The sequence below is a fragment of the Prionailurus viverrinus genome, unplaced genomic scaffold, assembly GCF_022837055.1.
Source record: "Prionailurus viverrinus isolate Anna unplaced genomic scaffold, UM_Priviv_1.0 scaffold_40, whole genome shotgun sequence".
In the NCBI taxonomy this organism is placed as follows: domain Eukaryota; kingdom Metazoa; phylum Chordata; class Mammalia; order Carnivora; family Felidae; genus Prionailurus; species Prionailurus viverrinus.
In genome coordinates this window covers 2,572,212-2,591,146 of record NW_025927608.1, presented here as the reverse complement: position 1 = coordinate 2,591,146, position 18,935 = coordinate 2,572,212, and the positions used below count along the sequence as shown (strand labels likewise).

Below are 18,935 nucleotides of genomic sequence, written 5' to 3'. Positions count from 1 at the left end.
GGGTGGGGCTGGTTCCAGAGAACCCCCGCCCCGCCTCAGCAGGGACAAGAGTGGCCTGTCTACACGCGTGTCACTATAAGGGAAGTGTCCAGACCCACGGGGCCCACGTCACCTATTTGCCCTGAACTCTGCGAGGCGAGGCCAAGAGGGAGCGCCGTGTTCTTCTGGACCCCGGGGCCGTCTCCTTACCTCCCTTTGTGCGGAAGACCCCGGCGCTCACGGTGGTAAGCCGCCGTCTTTAGAGATAGCCTGTCCCGCTGATCCTCACGGAAATAACTCCTGCTCGTGGGTAGCAGGAGCCTGTTCAACAATCGGGAAGAGTAAGGCACAGAGAGGTTGAGTGGCTTGTCTGGGGCCACACAGCCGGTGGCAGGTTCTCAGAGCCTTCTCCCTGGTTCTAGCACCTGTGCAGCCGTGTGTCCTGATGCCCGGGGCTCGCACAACCGGGGTGGGGGTGCTGGCCGCGGGTCAGGCAGGCACAGGGCTAGGAGCTCGGGCCTGGCAGCGTCTCCATCCCACAGTGACCTTGGCATTTGGGATGCATCATTTCAGGTTTTACAGACAAAAATTCAAAATTTAAAAAAAAAAGGGAGCCCCAGGCGGTCAGACGCTTCCCCCGAGGTCAGCTGCGTGGCCGGGACCGAGGACTCCGGACCACGCTGTCCTGCTGGTTGCTGGGCCGAGCCTCGTCCGGGTTCGTGTGGGTTTGACAGGGGGAGACGGCTGAGCCCGGCAGGTCCCATCTCACCCCTGCCGCAGAGCTTCAAGTGACCCTCTCCCGCTGCTCCGGGCCCGCATCCGGTACTCTTGGAGAATTCCGGCTTGCGCAGCCCCACGGGGCGGTGGGTCTCTCGGCCCGTGGGGCCAGGCTGTTCTGGGGAGGGCTGAGCAACTGTCCGGGGGCTTCTCTGGACACTCGAACAACACTCTGCGCCCTGTCTCTGCAGGTGACAAGCGCTGGGCCCCGGGGCCGCTGCGGCCCAGGCCTCCTGGAGGAGGAGGCAAGATGCAGGCCGCCGGTGCGTGAGGCGGCGAGGCCAGGCAGACGGAGGCCACGTCTCTCGTTCCCGGTTAGGTGCCGCTTCTTCTCGACCCCGAGAGGCCGGGGCAGCGGCAGGATGGCAGAAACGCTCCTGTTCTGGAAAACGGAGTAGGATATCGCCGGCTCGGGGCCATCGGGCAGCGGTCGGCCAGCTCTGGCCAGCGGCCTCCTGTGGAAACCCCCAGCGCCATCGGCCAACACGCTCTCCCCGGGTCTTTGGCAGCTGGGAGCCGGGTCGAGACCGAGTCTGGCCAGCCGGAGAGGCCAAATCTCAGCTCTTGTCGCCAGAGAGCTCTTAGTGGCCCACGGAGAAAGCTGTGCCCGTTGGTGAATTCCCCAGTGAGATCAGAGAAAGTCTGGGGCTTTGCTTCAACAGAATGCTTCTCGGGGTCTCTGTTCGCAGCCACCGCAGAGAGAGGAAGTGCAGAGGCCCCTCGGACCCCAGCAATGTGGGGTTCCCCTCTCCGGGCACGACGTCTATGCCTCCGGTGGTCAGACAGAGACAAGGCACAGGTCTCCTTAATGTTGGGGAAAAGAGGTTTTGAGCGCGATTCCCCCCCCACCGCCAAGTGGAATTGTTTTCACGTCCATCCAGAAAGCGATTCTGTTTTGTTTCTTTGGTCTTTGGAATGAACTATGATGCGATCAGAAGACGTCAGAGCTACAGCTGGACGCAAACTTCCACTCTGCCCACGGGAAATCCGAGGCCACCGAAGGAGACGCTTTCCTGAGGGGCCCCTGGCAGCTGGGCCAGAAGGGGTGCCCGCACCCAGACTGCCTCCCATACCCGTCACCACCAGCCTTGGTGCCTGTCCCCTCCCTTCACCCGGCCGATGGCCCCAAAGTCCAGGCCCCTTCAGAGGAGCCCACGACGACCTGGGCCTTCCCAGCAACAGACGGCACGCTTCCTCTGGGTTTTCTAAACCGATGAAGAGTTGGAACGGGGCTGTGGCCGTCCCCGGAGGGCCAGGCAGCCCTCCCGTCCCCGGGGCCCCCTCCTTTCTAGCGCAGACACTCCTCCTCTGGGACCATGGGAAAGGCGCCATTCCCAGATGCCGAGATGCGTCCCTCCAGCAGCCGGCTGAGGCACTAGAATGAGCCCGTTGTTCTCGAAGACCAGGCCTGGGCCGGGCTGGGAGGAAACCGCGGGCATTGAATCTCAGAGTATCGGTTTCTCCTCCCCCCACCTCAGCTCCCCGCACGCCTGCGAGGGACGGCCAGGCAGAGGGCAGGGGGCTCCGCCTCGGACCCTCCTGCCTGCCCGACTCCCCGAGTTCCCCCAAAGCGCTTCACCTGGAGCCCACAGGCCGGGGTCGGTCAGACTTGTCCCTGAGCGAGTTCAAGGGGAGGAGCCTGTGTTGGGTGATTGGGATTCGGGCCCCTCCGTCAGTGAGTGCCTGGGCACAGCCTCCGTCTGGCTCGGGACAGGACCTGGGGCCCCCGGCAGGGAAGCCGGCGCTGGTCGCCCCCCAGGCCCAGTGTGAGCCCTCGGTGTGGGCCGCATGGGGCCTGAGGACAAGCAAGCATCCTCTAACAGGTGCATTCTGGTCTGCAGGGGGAGTCTGGTATCTTCTTTTTACAGTTCCTATCTTGAGGCTTTTCTAGACAGAGTCCCATATTCACCGTCCATATGAGTAAAAAGGAAAAAAGTGAAGCAGCTTTAACGAAACGGAAGTTTAACAACATAGAAATTTAATTCTCTCTCCCATAAAAATAAACCCATGGTCTAGGGCTGTCGAGGCCTCCACAGGGGCAGGGCCTAGATGTTCCCCTAGATTTGCTTTGCCACCCTCCGCATGGCTGGCACTATGTAGCCAGAAGGTCCAGCCATCATATCCACCTTCGAGTTAGCAGGAAGGAAGGAGGGAGGAGGGAGGAAGGTCCTCTTATCTTCCCTCAAGGGCATTTCCTGGAATTCGCACACCGCACTGGGGCTGTGTTGGCCAGAGCTCCGTTCCAAGGCCACGACTAAATGTAAGAGAGTCTGGAAGAGGTCGCCTTGAGACTGGCTGGCCATACGCCCAGGTCAAAGTCAGGGGTTCGTTTACCAGGTAAGGAGGGAACCGCCAGGGGACGATTGTCTCTGTCTGCCTCACCTTCCTTCGGGCAGGTACCATACAGAGGGTTTATAACACACAGGCATCTTAGTCAGGGTTTCAATATTATCACCAAGACTTGCTTTAGAAGCACGGACTGATAAAAAAGGAGTGAAGCTTAGAAATCGGCCAGCCCACACCCTCATTTTCCAGGTTAGGAATCTGAGGCCCAGAGAGGTCAATCAAAAACACTGAGATCACACAGCACGTTCATGGCATCTGATTCCCAGCTCACGTTCAGTGTGTGTGTGGGGGGGGGGGGGGGGTATTTTTTGTTTTCTCTGCTTCTGAACTTAAGAAAAGAAAGCTTCATTCTGGAGGAGAGGGAGCTCGAGCTCCGAGGATGAAATTCCATCCATCACCGGGTCTCTGAGCTGCAGGACACGGGCGGGACGGTGACAGGGCTCGCGTGCCCTGGTCTGCCCGGCCCCGAGTCGGGGCGGCTGAGGCCTGTGCACTGGCTGGGGCGCTGTGCTGTGTGTGCAGGTGGCCCCGTGTGTGTGTGTGTGTGTGTGTGCGCGCGCGCATCTGCCGCCTCTCTGACTCCGGCCCGCCCAGCTCCCGGGTCTCACTCGCCCACTTCGGTTTCAGGGAGCGCGCGGCCAGGATGGGAGCCGCCAGCGGGCAGGACGGCACCTTCCAGGCGATGCTGACACTCAGCTGGCTCACCCTGGCCGCGTCCGCAGGTGAGTCGCCACAAAGCCGTGGGACTGCCGCGCGCCTCGGTGGGAGGCAGCCGCGGGGCAGGGGGGCGGGGTGGCTGGGCTCCAGCCGGTCCCTGCTGACCCGCCCCTTCCCGGGTGAGTCTCACCCCGGGCCCGGGTTTTGTCGTCCACACAATCAAGGGGCTGAATCGGCCCCAGGGGCTCCAAACCCAGCATCTGCGGGAGCCAAGGACGAGACGCGGAGCAGTGTGGGGGGCCGCGTGGGCACCGTGGCCGCCTGGGCCGTTCACACTCCTCGAGAGGGACCCCCGCGCCTCAGATCTGGCCAATCTGCTGTCACGCGTGAAGGTGGGAGCTCACGGGTTGCTCAGAGAAGCCAGAAGCATAGATTTTTCCGTAAAATTCTTCGTGTCAAGCGTCGACGACTAATTCAAACTTGGCAAAGCACCTCGGGGGCCGGAGGAAGGCCACACCTCTGGGAGCCAGCTCGCCACCCCTCACCTGAGCTCTTCGTCCCCTTCTCCCTTCGCCATCCCAGGCTCGGGGAAGCTTCGGGCACCTTGCGCCGCTCTGCTCAGGGTCGCTGCTCTGATCTCGATGTCACCTTGCTGTTTGGATGATTTTCTAAGAACCACCGAAGCTCCAGGCCGGTTTGCAGGGCCGGCAAGAAGCAGCCACCGCGTGAGCCGGACTCGGGGTCGAAGGAGGCAGAAGATGGGAGACAAGGTCGAGCCCGGGGCTGGCGGTCATAACGCCAACCGTCAGCCGCCCTGGTTTTTAAAATGCTGCTGTCGCTAATAGCCGGATGCTTTCCTACGAGAAGAATAAAGGAACTTAGGTTATGTTTTGTTTTCTTCAACCCACGGAGGGATGGAGGGCCTCTGTAACCATCACGAGCGACATTCCTTCCACGCGGCCCCTCGCGCAGCCTTTCAGACGTTTTCGCTCTCGACGAAACAGTTGTCAGCATTGCTGGAATATCGTTCCTTCCTTCTTCCGTCGTGTTCGCCCCTCATAAACACCGAGGGGCAGCAGCTCCAGGCCAGGAAGGGGGTTCCGGTTCGCTCGTAGGAGGGCCCGCCTCGGGGCCCTGGGGCGGCCCTGCGGGGTGCTGTCCTCCCGCGCCCTGGGTGTCTCCTCTCCTCCTCACTCTGGGTGTGGGTCTAAACCCCCGGAAAGCCGGCCGTGCCTCTGGTTGCCCCTGGTCCACGCGTCTCCTTCTCCCTGACGTCTTGCCGTTCGCGCCCCGAGCGGGTGGGCCTTGCGTTCACATCCCTCCCCCCTCTACCCTCCTTCCTGCTCCCGCGGCCCCTCCCGGGGAGGGTGCTTGCTGCGGAGACAGTCCAGCCAAGGCGCCGACCGTTTCCAGCCACTGGTGAGCTCACACAGACGAAAACCCACCGAGACGGGCCGTCCCCGGGTGCAAGCATCCAGCTGTAAGGAAAGAATCCGTCTGGTGACCGCCGAGCTTCCGCTGTGGGGCCAGAGCCGCGGGTGCCCTGGGACCTGCACTCCCCTGAGGGCCCGTGGGCTCAGGCTGACCACTTCCAGATCCAGACGTGATGTCTGGTGCCACGCGTGTGTCTGGGGAGTAAAGGGGCCATCGGGCTCGTCCTGGGAGATGTGGATGGCGAGGCCCTGAGGCTGTGTCCCGTGCGGTCGAAGGGACTCCTTCTCAGCGAGCTCTTGGTGCCAGGCCTGCACCGCGTGGCTCGCCACGGGCCACACGTGTCCTCCGCGTGCTGCGGGGACGCCTCCTTGGAAACGGATACTCCGGGTCCAGAACTGGGTGGAGGGCAGCCCGGGGCCTCTGGCCTCTGCTGGAAGCCAGCCAGGCACGTGACCCAGTCAAAGACAAGCCCAGGCGTGAGCACTGACCCACGGGGGCTCTCGTCTGGGCCCCCGGGACTCTCGGCTGCTAAATGCTGAGGCAGAGCAGTGCCTGCTGGAGGCTCCGGAGACTCCAGCGATGAGCAAGCACCCTAGTGTTCACTTTGTCACCACTGCTGGAGCCCCTGGGGGTTTCCAGCAGCTGGGAGAGGTGCTTTCCAAACAGCGTGGAATTCTGTGCTCGGTGGAGGAGATCCGGAGCCCGGATTCGCGCTGACGACGGAGCGGATGGCGGGCGGAAGGGGGGTGCTGGCGGGCCGGGGCCGGGCGGGTGGGGACACGGCTCGGCCAGCCCGCATCGGGCTGCCTGGCAGAGGACAGAGGGCCGGTTACTGCCTTCAGATGCACAAAGAGGAGCAGGTGATGTGGGTTTGGGGGTCCGTATCCGGCACCCCCCCTCCCAGCTGTCTGGGGACGCGTAGATGCGGGGCAGACGCTCTCATCCCAGAGATAACGGGACGGAAGTAAAGCGACACTTTGGACCGACATGCTGGGGATCCTACTGAATCCCTCCTGGGGTCACGGCCCCCCGTCGTGGACTTCGTTCCCTGCACGCGCTTTGCTCAAGAGACACAACCGTCCTCCTCGAAGCCTGAGCCGGGAGCTCGCGTCCGTCCCTTCCGACCTCCTCCTGGCACCTGCACCCCACCCTCCTGCCTCTCCAGCCCCCACATCCCCCAACCCTCGTACGTAGCAACCTCTGGGCACGGAGGAGAGGAAGGCATGAGGGCTTTTTCTCGGACACAAGCCCTTCTCGTTTGGTCTTCCTACCACTTTCCTTCTGGATTTTTCCTCGCTGCGGGGAGATTCTTCCAGATGGCCAGGGGGCTGCTCCCGGTGCTCCCGCTGGGGCCGGGGACACGCGCCTCCCCAGCGCCCCCCACGGGGCCCTCGTTCAGCTAAACATGCCGACCCCGAGGCCGCCACAGGCCGCGCTCGGCGTCAGGTCCCTGAGGAGGGTGCAGGGTGAAAACACAGGCCGCCGTCGGCGCGGGCGCGAGGCGTGTGTTTCTCTTGCCCGGGGACGTCCTGGCTGCGTGCCACGTGGCTTTCCAGAAGCCACCCTGTGTGGTTCCCCAGGTGGCAGCTGGGGCCAGGTGTGGGAGCTGCCCTGGCTGGGGGCCTCGGGCCTGCAGAGCCGCTCTCTCTCTCTCTCTCTCTCAACTCTGACAATAACATCTGTTCCACAGAACATACTAGTATATAAACAACGTGTTGTTAAATATTGGCACCTTTTTTTCCAAATTATTCTCTTTTAAAAAGGACCGTGGCGATCCGTCACGACAACTGCATAGACGTGACTTGCTGGGTCCCCGCAGGAGACGTGCCGGGCTCCAGGAGTCACCGCGCCCAGGGGGGACCCTGCAGGGAGACGACTCCGCCAGGGAGAGAGAACAAATTACGCACAGTTCTGACCCATTTAGATGCCGCTCACTGATAAGGGGTCGCTTTTGTTCGAAGCAACGTTGCTTGGTGACCCGGTTTACGATATAATACCATCCCCTCTTGGGTTTCCAGGGGAGCAGAGCTAGAAAATTAACTAAAGTCAGAGTCTCGCGCGGAAAGGGAGGGGGCTTCCTTAACTCTCAGAGCGCCACTTTCCAGAGGGAGGACTCTCTTGGATTGCAAGAACTCTGGGCAGATCATTACCTAGCTTCGGGTCCGGGAATGTCTTAAAGAATCATCTGCCACGCCCTCCGTTTTGTAAACGGAGAGACTGATCCCGGAGAAAGGAAGTGACCTGTGGACAGATGGGATGGACTGTAGTAAAGACGTGGGGATGGACCCCAGGGCTCCTGCGCCTATGCGGCTCGGGCCACGAGAGCCGTGAAGGTGGGGGAGGCCCCCGCGTGGCAGAGCCTTTGCTTGGTGAGGGGGGTGGGTGGAAGCAGTGACGCCCCTCTGTCCTTAGCAGTGGCGGCCGAGTGCCCCGACCGGAGCCCTGAGCTGCAGCCCTGGAGCCCTGGCCACGACCCGGGCCACCGCGTGCACATCGGCCGGGGCAGGACACTGCTGCTCACGTCTTCTGCCACGGTGAACTCCATCCACGTCTCAGAGGGAGGTAAGCCGGCCTCCCCCCGACCTCCCTCCCGGCCGCGGCCTCGGAGCCCAGCAGGCGGCCGGGGGTCCGGACGGGCAGAATGACGGTCACGGGCCCTGGGTTCGGGTCAGAGCGTCTGGTGGGTCGTGACGCCATCCGCTCTGGGCGCTTAGGAGCAGCCCGTCAGCGGTCCGAGTCTTGGCGGAGGAAGCGTAGAGGGAGGCTCTCGCTGGCGCTCGGAGCGTGCCGGCCGGTCACGCCGCCAGACGCTCCCCGTTGAGCACGGCGCGCACGGCGGCGGGTGCAAGCCGGCAGGCGGTGGCCCCGCATCGCAGGGTGAGAGGGGAGAGGAGAAGCCGGTAGTGAGCGCGGGAAGGGTGGGAGTCCCGGGACAGACCCGCCTTCTTGCCCGTCTGGCCGAGGCGGGGGCTTGGCGGGTCGGCCCGCGGCTCCCCCTACGGCCTCCCCGCTAACACGCGTCTTCGTCAACCCCACCCCTGCCCGCCTCCTCAGGAAAGCTGGTCATTAAGGACCAAGACGAGGCGATCGTCCTGCGTACCCGGCACATCCTGGTTGACAACGGAGGGGAGCTGCACGCGGGGAGCGCCCTCTGCCCTTACCAGGGCAACTTCAGCATCGTTCTGTACGGCAGGTGGGCGGTCAGCTTCCGCGGGTCAAATGCTCCTCTTGGATCTGACGGGAAGGAGGCCTTCCAAAGGCGGGAGGGAGGCGGGATGGCGGGACGGGGACCATGGTCACAGCCCGCCAGGCGGAACCACGAGCAACACAGACGTGGGCCACTGGGCCGAGCTGGAGGCGGTGATGTGTTTCTTGTGGGTCCACGCCGAGGGGACGCCAGCTGCCTTTCTGTCACGTCAAGGCTCAAGGGGCCTCTGGGGGTGTTTATTCAACGGGTTAGGACAGACACGATAAAGCAAATTTCCACACGGTGCCGGCCTCTAGCCAACTGAGAGTTCTCAGAAGTGGTGGCCAGAAATACACAGAGGTCCGTGTGCACCGTGTAGGGCCTCTGACGTGGACCGGAGTGTAGCACAGTCAGGCCCGGAACGAAGCAGCAACGTACAAACTCATGATAAGGGCTTTGGCTTGGCCTTTCGGCCGCATTTCCGTCTGGCTTAGGAAGATCTGGTCGGTGACGCCCTTGCTGCCGGCCTCCCAAGTCCCCGCGTGTGACCGGTTCTCCGGCGGTCAGGGAGGGAGCGGCGAGGTCCCCTCTGGGTTCCGTGTCCCGTGGGGCGTCGGCTGACTTTGGGCAGCTGTTTTCTCCCGCAGGGCCGACGAAGGCATCCAGCCGGACCCCTACTTTGGCCTCAAGTACATCGGGGTCGGCAGAGGAGGCGTCCTTGAGCTACACGGACAGAAGAAGGTCTCCTGGACGTTTCTGAACAAAACCCTTCACCCAGGCGGCATGCAGGAGGGGGGCTACTTTTTCGAAAGGAGCTGGGGTCACCGTGGAGTCATCGTGCATACCATCGACCCCAAATCGGCGACTGTCATCCACTCCGACCGGTAAGGTCTGCCTTCACGTGAACACGCAGCCCTTCGTTCCACAGACGTTCACTGAGCCTGGGCCGTAGCCAGATGCTGGTCCAGGCGCTGAGATACGGCAGGGAGCCGGCCAGCCAGAAGCCCTCACCTCCAGGAGTTTCGTCCCTCCCCCCACCCCGGGCATCTGCCTACAGAAGAGAATTAGCGGGAACGGGCAGACGCACACGCACGTACACACGACATCGTTCCAGATTGCGATCGTTGGTGATTAGGGAGAAAAGACACAGCGAAGAGGCAGAAAGTGACCGGGGAAGCCCACGTGGCGTCAGCCAGGGAAGGCCAGCCTCAAGGAGCAACATTTGAGTGGAGAACTGCGGGGTGAACATGAGTCGGGGAGAGAGTATTTGAGACGGCGGCAAGTGCAAAGGGCCAGTGGTGAGGGGGTCATGATGGAAACCCGGAAGGGCCAGCAGAGAGGCGGAGGGGTGCAGAGCAATGGCACTGGGACACAGTAATGTCCGGGTTTGGGGCAGGGGCAGGTGCGGGACCTCGCGGGGCACCGTAAGGAGTCGGGTTTTATTCTAAGTGGGACGTGAAGCCCCTGGAGGGTTTTAAGAAGGGTCTGATCTGATGAAAGGAACGTTCTGGCTGCCGAGTAGAGAATGGATGGATGGTGGAGACAGAAGGAAAGAGAGCAGAGGTGGCCGGGAGGCTTCTGCCTGGCCTGAGAGGGGCCGCCGGCCGGGACTCGGGCAGAAGCTACGGCAGTGCAAATGGAAGCACTCGAGAGATGCCCAAGAGGCAGGGAGGGCAAGTCTCCGCTTCCTCCCGCCCCACCCCTTCCCCGCTCGGGTGTGAGCAGAGTCTGCAGAGGCTGTCCCAGGGCACTCGGAGGGGAGGACCCCCCAGGAAGGACTCGGCTGGGGCAGGCGGGCAGACCCCGAGCCGTCCTGCTGCTGCTGGACGCAGGGGGCGCGGGCTCCACAAGAACCAGGGCGCGAAGAGCAGGGAGCCGGGAGCAGGGGTCACGGGGACACAGGGAGCAGGGGGCCGTGGGGACAGAGGGCACGTTGGGCAGGAATATGCAGGACGACCCCCCTTGCCCTGCGGTGAACACCAGTGACGTTCATTGGGCTTTGTGCAAAACGAGTTAACCGCGGTGACCAGCCATCTGTATCATCAACCCCCCGAGTAGGTTCTGTGGTCATCCACGTCGTACAGAGGGAAAGGCTGAGGCCCCGTGGGCTCCGTGTGCTGCGTCACAAGGCCAGCGAGTGTCGGAGCCGGATTCAAACCCGGGTCTGCCCAGACCCTTGACCCTGGGCGACTTCCGCGGGTGCCCCGGGGCTGGGCGGTCCGTGGGAAGCCACCCTGGCAGCTGGGGTTCAGGTTCCCAAGATGGAACGGCTGCTCGGCCGAATCTCCTTTGGTTAAAGTATGCGTGTGTGTGGCTTCGAGAACCCGGCGGCCGGAGGTGTGTGAGTGAAGAGGGTCGCCAACACGACACACGCCCGCACACAGGAGCTACTAGCTGCCATCTGAGAAGGTTCCGGGAGGGAGAAGAATGTAGGTCCGCCCTTGACAGGCGGTAAGCGTGCAATCAGGCAGGGGGAGGTGAGGAAGGGCGTGTGAAGACGTGCGGTGTGGTTGTGGCACTGAGGTTGGCCCGGCTCAAAGCCGGGGGCGGGGGGGGGGGGGGGCGGGGAATGAGCAGCCCGGGCCCGGACCCGCCAGCTGCATAGACACTTGCTGTCCAGTCTGAGGGCTCAGGAGCACCTAGCCAGCCGGCCCCACCCCCGTGACCACCACCATTTTTCTTTCCCCAAATCTTGGTCTTCATGCCAGCTCATTTTTCTAGATCCGTTAAAAAAAACACCTTTTTTTATGTGTTTATTTATTTTCGAGAGAGAGCAAGCATGGGCCGGGGAGGGGCAGAGAGAGAGGGAGACCCAGAATCGGAAGCAGGCTCCAGGCTCCGAGCTGTCAGCGCAGAGCCCGACGCGGGGCTCGATCCCACGAACCGCGAGATCGTGACCTGGCTGAAGTCGGACGCTCAACCGACTGAGCCCCCCAGACGCTCCTAGATCCGCTTTAGAGCAGTTTCGCTTGTTAATTCCCAAGACGCATTCTTTGGGCATTTTTGTTGTCATTGCACCAAATCTTTAGAGTTCCATGGGGGTCGTTACGAAATTGTGTCTTTTCCCTGTAAATGCGCACCCCCGGTGGTACAGATGTTTGTTTGAAGTCACGCTTCCTGGGTATTTTCTGTGCGGGACCGGGTGACCTTTGTCAAGGTCGGGAAGATTGGCGTTTGCTGGCACAGAGGCGACTTTCTTGAAAGCTCACAGCCCGCGGGGGGCTCTGGATGGCGTGTTGGTGGTTGTAACACAACCGTGAGCTCAGACGTCTCTTTGCAGGGGCTGCTGTCAGGACTATTAACCCCCCACCTCCGACCTTTTTAGGTTTGACACCTACAGATCCAAGAAGGAGAGTGAACGCCTGGTCCAGTACTTGAACGCGGTGCCCGCGGGCAGGATCCTTTCGGTGGCAGTGAACGACGAGGGGTCCCGGAACCTGGATGATGCGGCCAGGAAGGCCATGACGAAGCTGGGCAGCAAACACTTCCTGCACCTTGGATTCAGGTACCGCGGTCAGGGCCGTCGCCTCCGCCGGGACACCAGGGCAGCCCCGCAGCTTACCCTAGCCTCTGTCCCTTCCCCACGGCACGCCGCCCCCCAGTGCCGGCCTGGGGAGTGGCGGGCAATCGCCCGTCTGCACCGGGCAAGTCTGAGCAAGCTTTTCTTGCAAAAGCTTCTTCCCTTCTTAAAACGCAGCGGTCTTTCCTTGCACGGGCTCGTCCGTTTCATTCAGCCACTTACAAAATACGAGCTGGACGTCCGCACAGCTCGCTGCGCCTTCCCTTTCTTTGGCCAAGGGGTCATCGCGTGCCTCGGGGGCTGGCAGACATCTGTGTCCCTGCCCGGCCCCCTCCGGCCCCTGTCCCTGCCCCCTCCGGGGACTGGCAGACATAAAGTGTCCCTGCCCGGCCGCGCGCCCGGGGAGGAGGGCCCCTGGGTTGTGCTCCACCGTGGTCTGCTTTGTCTCGGGTTATAAGCTTCATGCCTGACGTTGGGGCACACGCATTGGCCCCGAGAGGAAGCCGTTTGCCCCACAGTAGCCACACCTTTTTATCACATTGGATCCGACCTCAGCGCGGTGGGATGTTGGGGTTGAGGTTATCCATCCTGTGGCTGCTGGAAGATAGGGGGGGCCCTCCCTTCAGCTCTGCAGATCCGGGAGCAGGATCGGGGACGGCAGAGCACTTCCCCCCACCCCCACCCCCACCCCCGTTTTATGGGCTGGACAGAGATTCCCGGGCAAGGCAGGGGTGGGGGCTCGGGGCATGCTCCGGGCTCCGGGGTGATTCCCTGACAGCCCAGGGGCTGTTTCTTCTAGAAGGGCCTGGACAGGAGCTCAAGTAGTCCGAGATGACGAGCACACCTTGGTTTCTCGAGGCTCCTTTGTTAGCAGAAGCCGAGGGGGCTCCCATCCCCTTGTTAATAAGCCAGAAGGCCAGTTTCTTGATTTGTCACGTGAGAGCTGTCCACCAGGGGACTGGGCTCTTAGGGCCTCGGCAGAAGAAGGTAACAGCTGAGGGCCCACCGTCGGGCCTCTGATTTGGCCTGAATTTGCACCTCCTGGTAGCTGTGGCTGCAGGAAGTGACTCGTTCTTTCTCTGCACGGTTCCTGCATCCGTACAGTGGGATACGTTGGGAGCCGTCTCAAAGGACCGTTGGGAGGGATTAGATGTGACAACAGGAGCGAAATATTTGCCATCGCCTCTGGCACAGAATAAGGATTCAAATAACGTGTCTCCTGATGAACAAAGCCACCGGAAGGGGCGGGGGGGGGATGCTTGGTCACGTTCTGTCACGGCCGATCCCCCGGGCCCGGGACCCAGGCAGGCGGGGTTCCGTTCTCCCCCCTCGTTTGCACAGACGCACTGTGAGGGGCAAGCTCAAAACCTCTAAAAGCATAGAACTGGGACCCGGGGCCGTAGTTATCGGGCAGATGCCGGCCCGAGGCTCTGGGCCTGACGAAGTGTGCTGAGCTCTCGCGGGAAGGCAGGCGTGGAAAGGGACGTGGCAGGGACGCGTGAGCAAGAGGCTGGGCCGCGCTGCAGGTGAGGGTGAGGACACGCGGACTCCCCACGAGAGACTGCAGGTGCAGAGGCCGGGGGCGGGGGGAGCGCACAGGCGGCAGAAGAGGGTTAGGGCGGGAGGGGACAGAGGGGGGGCTGAGGAGGTGGGCAGGGGACGAGCTTCCGCGCTGTGCCAAGGCGTGTGGATTTCACCTGAAGGGCAACGGGGAGCCACTGAAGGGACCCGAGCAAGAGAGTGACCCAGTCAGATCCCCGGCGTGAATGAAGGCTCCCTGTCCGACATGAAGGCTCAAAACAAAAAGAACGAAAGCTCTCGAGTGCCGTAATCTATCGGCATCTCAGGCTGTAGCAGGCATCGGGGCGGGAGGGAGACAGAAATGGGTAAGAAAGCCTTCCCGCCTTACAGCACGCTTCGGGGGAGGAACTCTCTTCCTCCTCCGTCCCCCGTGGGGAGCGAGACGCGTCTCCTCCTTCCCCGAAGCCAGTGCGGCTCCCGGGGCAGCCGGGGCACAGGCCCGCCGGGGTCTCCCTCGTGCTGACCTCCTGGGCAGCCTGGAGAGAACCTTTCTCCCTTGGAACCTGTGTCCTTGTTTTCCTAAAGGAACCGGAGCGCTTGCTTCAGGACCTAACTGAGCCTGGCGGGTGGCATGTGGGTCCGCGGGCTTGTTTGTTTGTGATTCATACCTGGGCTCCTGCCAGAGCGGGGTTGACGACGCTCGGGGCGAGCCAACAGCGGGCGAGCCAGGTGGCGAGGAAGCCCAGCGCTGGCAGAGAAAGGCCCCTGTTCTCCGGAGCCGGGCAGCCCCGCCAGGGGGCCGATCGCCCCTGAACGGCGGGGAGGGCTGCCCGCTGGTGGCAGTCTGTCTGGGCTGTGCCTCCGCTACAGGTTGAGACGTGCGAAGAACTTGACTTTTGCTTGTTGGTTTTTGCAGACACCCTTGGAGTTTCCTAACTGTGAAAGGAAATCCCTCTTCTTCCGTCGAAGACCACATTGAATATCACGGTAATAAATAGTTGGCAAGAGGCTGCATCCCCGCCGGCGTCCCTCTGAACACGGGGCCCTTTCCGAACCCCCCCTCTTCCCTCCGAGCATCGCGGAGCCCCCTTCAACACCCTTCGTCCCGACCGTGTCACGCCAAAGCGGCAAAAGCCGATCACGGAGATAATATTTAACGTATTTGCAAAGAGGTGGTCGCTGACTTAATTCGAAATGAGTGACCTAGGACAGGCGGGAGCTGGGACAATCCAGCAGAGATAGTCTTTGGAGCTAAAAAGAGTGTATGGATGGGCCTTTACCACCCAGGGGGGCCTCCTCTGCCCGGAGAAGTCTGCGGAAGGCACTGTTCTAATCTTAGACGGGAATTCACATGAGAAATTACGAGCCTCCGAGATATAGATTTGCCGGAACACCGGAATCAAGCTTTTATTTGTTTTAATGCTTATTTACTTGTGAGCGAGAGCTCACGCGCAAAACAGGCTCGGCGCTGGCAGCAGAGAGCCTAACGCGGGGCTCGAGCTCATGAACCGCGAGGTCATCCCCGGGAGATGAAAACCCTGGGCCGACTGAGCCACCCAGGCGCCCCTCCAAAAGTCGACTCTTAAAACAGAATCATGAGAAGGGACAGTAGACGTAATCCACCGTCTGCTTCCCAAGTAGAAACATTGGCCTGAAACTTTTTTTTTTTTTTTTAAAGAAATAGCTCAGGATCCGTGGGCGTAGGGGGCTTTCTCTGCCTCGGAATCACAGCGCTCAGAATCCGGGGGCGGGGGGGGTCTGGTCTCTCCCACAGGGCACCGCGGCTCCGCTGCTGCCCGGGTGTTCAAAGTGTTCCGGACGGAGCACGGCGAGCATTTCAACGTTTCTTCATCCAGCGAGTGGGTTCAAGGTGAGGACTTTGGGGCCCCCAGGACAAAACCCAACAGTGGCCGGGACTTCCTGTCTTGGCAAAGCAAGCGTGCTTCTCTTGCGGCCGCAAGGCCACCGGATGGCCGTAAATTAAATTTGCAACGGACGGAAAGCTGTCACTAATGAATCGGTCCAGTGCGGCCGCTAGCCCAGAGGGACGCCCTCCCTCTTGAATTCTCTCTGTGCCAAGCAGCAGCACTGGACGGGAGACAGCCGGGGCGGGACAGGGGTGCAGAGAGCACCCCTCGGTGCCCCCAGTAGTGGGCTGATGGCAGATCCCGTCTTTGTCCTCGGGGCGCCTGGGGCCACGCCGAGCGGGACGTGCCCTCGCCGGCCCTTCCTGCCCGACCCTGCCCTTTGCTTTCTGTCTAGACGTGGAATGGACGGGGTGGTTCGACCACGACAAAGTGCCGCAGACTAAAGGCGGGGAGAAAATTTCAGACCTCCGGGCGGCTCACCCGGGAAAAATCTGCAACCGCCCCATCGATATACAGGTACCGAGCTCTCTTCTAGTCTCCCCTTCCCTTGCCTCCTCCTAAGCCTGCGCCCGTAGCCGTGGCTGAGAGCGCCCGGCGTGGGGCTGGGGCCTCTCCTTCAGTCTTCCCGCAGAGTTGACCTCCTTTGGGCCCTGGGGTGCACAGGATCCAGTGGGATTTGGGGTGCAGGCTGAACCCAGCCCGGGTGGAGAGCACACCCACCGCCCTGGGCTTCACTGAGCTGAATACAAACCCGCGATGGGAGAACGGACAGCGTTTGCTCGGCAGTTTCCCTTGGAGTTCCTCCACCCACGGGGGGCCCTGAGCTGCTGCTTCCCCACGGCAGGTGCCCGTCAAGTGACCTAGGGCCCCCGTTTCTTCCCAGGCAACAATGCAGACGATCACCGTTCCCCCGCGCGATCATTCTGTCGATTTAATGCAACAATATGTGAAGTGCCCGTAGATTTTATTATTTCACGATTATTTTATTTCGTTATCGTGATAATACTGTTAATTATTTTACAATCGCTAATTATCGGCCTTAGCTTTTTGCAAGGAGCAGGCAAGTCTGCGACTCCTGCTTCTGTGGGGGAGCTGGACGCCCCCCCACCCCGCCCCCCAAGATCATGGGCGTGAGTGCATCACTGGCAGGAAAGGGCGGAGTTAAATGACGCCTGAGCTCACTGCTACGTGGCTCTTTGAAGCCAAGGACGACAGATACCTGCTGTGTTCAAACTAGTGTTTCCTGAAAAGTCCCCCCACCCCGCCCCCGCCACCCTATTATTAAGTAGGCTGACTATACTTTGCCTCCCCTGTTTCCCCAGCCCTGGTCCCTTTGGTCTCTGTGCCAAAGAGGACAACAGCTGTGGCCTTGCTCTAAATTGCCTGCCCCTGATGACGGCCACAGTCCTGATGCAGACACACCCGGGCTCCGGGACGAGCCCCAGCTGGCAGGGATCACGACCTCCTCTGAGCCCGCTCCCTGAACCCTCCACCTGGCCTTGAAGCCGCCCGCCCGTCCGTGCCCATCCCCGAGACCCCACTGTGTGCCAAGCCCTGGGCCGGGAGGCGGGCAGAGCCCGGCTCCTTGCCCTCCCCGGAGCCCGGGGTCCGGCGGGAGGAGACGGACACAGAGCAAGGCACGCAGGGCGGCTCGTCCGAGGGCAGCAGCGGGAGGTGGGGGGAAGCACGGGCTCGGTGTGGGTTCGAATTTCGGCTCTGTTGCTCGCTGGCTTGGCTCGCCCCGGGGAGGTCACACAGCCTCTCTGGGTGTCCGCCTTGGTACCCGTAAAGCCAGAGCCCTCCTGGCTTGCCCGGGAGGAGGAAGGAGGTCGTGCGCACCAGATTTTCCCGGGCTCCCCCCCTTCCATGATGCGGAACCACGTGGGGCGCCAGGAGTTTGGACAGAGCCCGTCCTCCGGAGCGCACAGCTGCAGGGCTGGCGTGCGGGCCGTGAGGGGCTCCGGAAAAAGTGCCGTGTCACCGTGGAGAGGCCGTGACGGCTCAGCCAGCGGCCGGCGGGGCCGTCAGTGGTTTGGGCCCCGAGGACCTGAGGACCCCGGGCGGGGCGCCTGTCCAATCCTGCGAGTTCGCGCCTTTCTCCCTGTCACAAGACCGTTTTCTTGCGACCGAAGTGACACTCGGTCCCTGGAAGAAAAGTCTCGGGCCGCAGCAAACAGCATCTGCAGCAGGGACGCCCTGAGGCTTGGGGCAATACGTCTATAGCATGAATCGTCACCCTCGTTCCGTACGAAAAGAAGATGATTTTGCCCTGTAATTTCCGTGCCGTTTCCAGGCCACTACGCTGGACGGCGCTAACCTCACCGCCGAGGTTGTCCACAAAAAGGGCCAGGATTACAGGTTTGCGTGCTACGACCAGGGCCGCCCCTGCCACGGCTACCGCGTGCGGTTCCTCTGCGGGAAGCCTGGTAAGCAGCTTGCCGGGGACGGGGGTGTGGCTGGGTCGGCCGCCTCCGCGCATGGCGGTGACACGGGGCCACTGCCGAGCTCGCCGTGGGGAGCGCGTCTGTGACACGGGAGCCGGGGGACGGTCCTGGGAGCTGGCAGCAGCCGGCAGAGCCCCGCCCTGCCCGAATGCCTTTCAGGAAGGGGAAGGGCCTGGTCCAAGAAAGCCAGGGCGCGGGGGACAGAGCCGACCTCCCTGCGCCCCCCCCCCCCCCCACAGAGGCGCGAGCTCGCGGCCTCTGGGTGCTGTTATTTTAAACCCGGATCCCGAGGTGCCTGTTAGGAGGGCCTGGAAATGGTCGGCCGGTCCGTGGAGGCCCTTGGCCCCATCCAGAAGGCAGTCATTAGGGACGAGAGTTCTCCCAGGGGGGTGGGGCGGAGGGCTTACGGCTACTGTAAATACTAGTTGATGGGAACTATATTTGTGCAGCTTGAGCAGAGTGGGTGTGGTGAGGGACCGCATTTAACTCTAGCAAAGGAGCCGGTGGAAAATTCCCCTGGCAGGGCTAATGAACGGCTCTTTTCTGGTAAGGTTTTGTTGACTTCAAAAACCTGTACCAAGCCTGGGATGGGCTGAGCCTGGCGATTTGGGTTTGGATAGGCAAACCTAGCATTTATTTAGGGAGGGGAAGGGGGGAGGCGGGCGGTCAAAAGTTCGCCAAGGACCGAGGGCCGTTTCTCAGTCCCTCCCGTTTGGGGTTCCAGTGAGACCCAGACTCACCGTCACCATCGACACCAACGTGAACAGCACCATCCTGAACCTGGAGGACGATGTGCGGTCGTGGAAGCCCGGAGACACGCTGGTCGTCGCCAGCACCGATTACTCCATGTACCAGGCAGAAGAGTTCCAGGTGCTCCCCTGCAGAGCCTGTGCCTCCAACCAGGTCAAGGTGGCAGGTAAGACCCTCACTAGCCCCTCCCCGGGCCGAGCGGACCTATTAGGCTCAAAGTTGTCGGAAAGCAGGGGAAATCTGTATCGGTTAGCCACCGCCATGATAATGCTGCGTAACAAAACAGACCCGAACCTCTGTGGCAAGCGCTTATCTCTTACTCCCACGTCTGCAGCTTGTCGAGGGTTCAGCTTCCCTGGACCGAGCGTGGCTCCAGGGGGCCAGCGGGGTTCAGGTCAGCTCTCACCTGACTGAGAGTCACCCGCGACTCTCACTCCTCCCAGGACATTGTC

The 18,935-nt window shown here is 61.9% G+C and overlaps 1 protein-coding gene across 2 annotated transcripts in view; it reads left to right on the top strand.

The window, feature by feature from the left end:
- CEMIP (cell migration inducing hyaluronidase 1) overlaps positions 1-18,935 on the top strand; it is a 124,999-nt gene that overhangs the window by 68,451 nt on the left and 37,613 nt on the right. Inside the window, exons 3-13 of one of the 2 annotated variants that reach the window (XM_047846648.1) lie at positions 948-3,093; positions 3,730-3,824; positions 7,606-7,755; positions 8,248-8,386; positions 9,028-9,264; positions 11,706-11,885; positions 14,338-14,408; positions 15,196-15,291; positions 15,684-15,805; positions 17,583-17,715; positions 18,458-18,649. In XM_047846648.1, the coding sequence (XP_047702604.1) occupies positions 3,746-3,824; positions 7,606-7,755; positions 8,248-8,386; positions 9,028-9,264; positions 11,706-11,885; positions 14,338-14,408; positions 15,196-15,291; positions 15,684-15,805; positions 17,583-17,715; positions 18,458-18,649 (1,399 nt within the window). In that variant the 5' untranslated portion in view covers positions 948-3,093; positions 3,730-3,745. Of the gene's footprint in view, positions 1-947; positions 3,094-3,528; positions 3,825-7,605; positions 7,756-8,247; positions 8,387-9,027; positions 9,265-11,705; positions 11,886-14,337; positions 14,409-15,195; positions 15,292-15,683; positions 15,806-17,582; positions 17,716-18,457; positions 18,650-18,935 lie in introns of those variants that run through there. The other variant, XM_047846649.1, reaches the window with a different exon arrangement.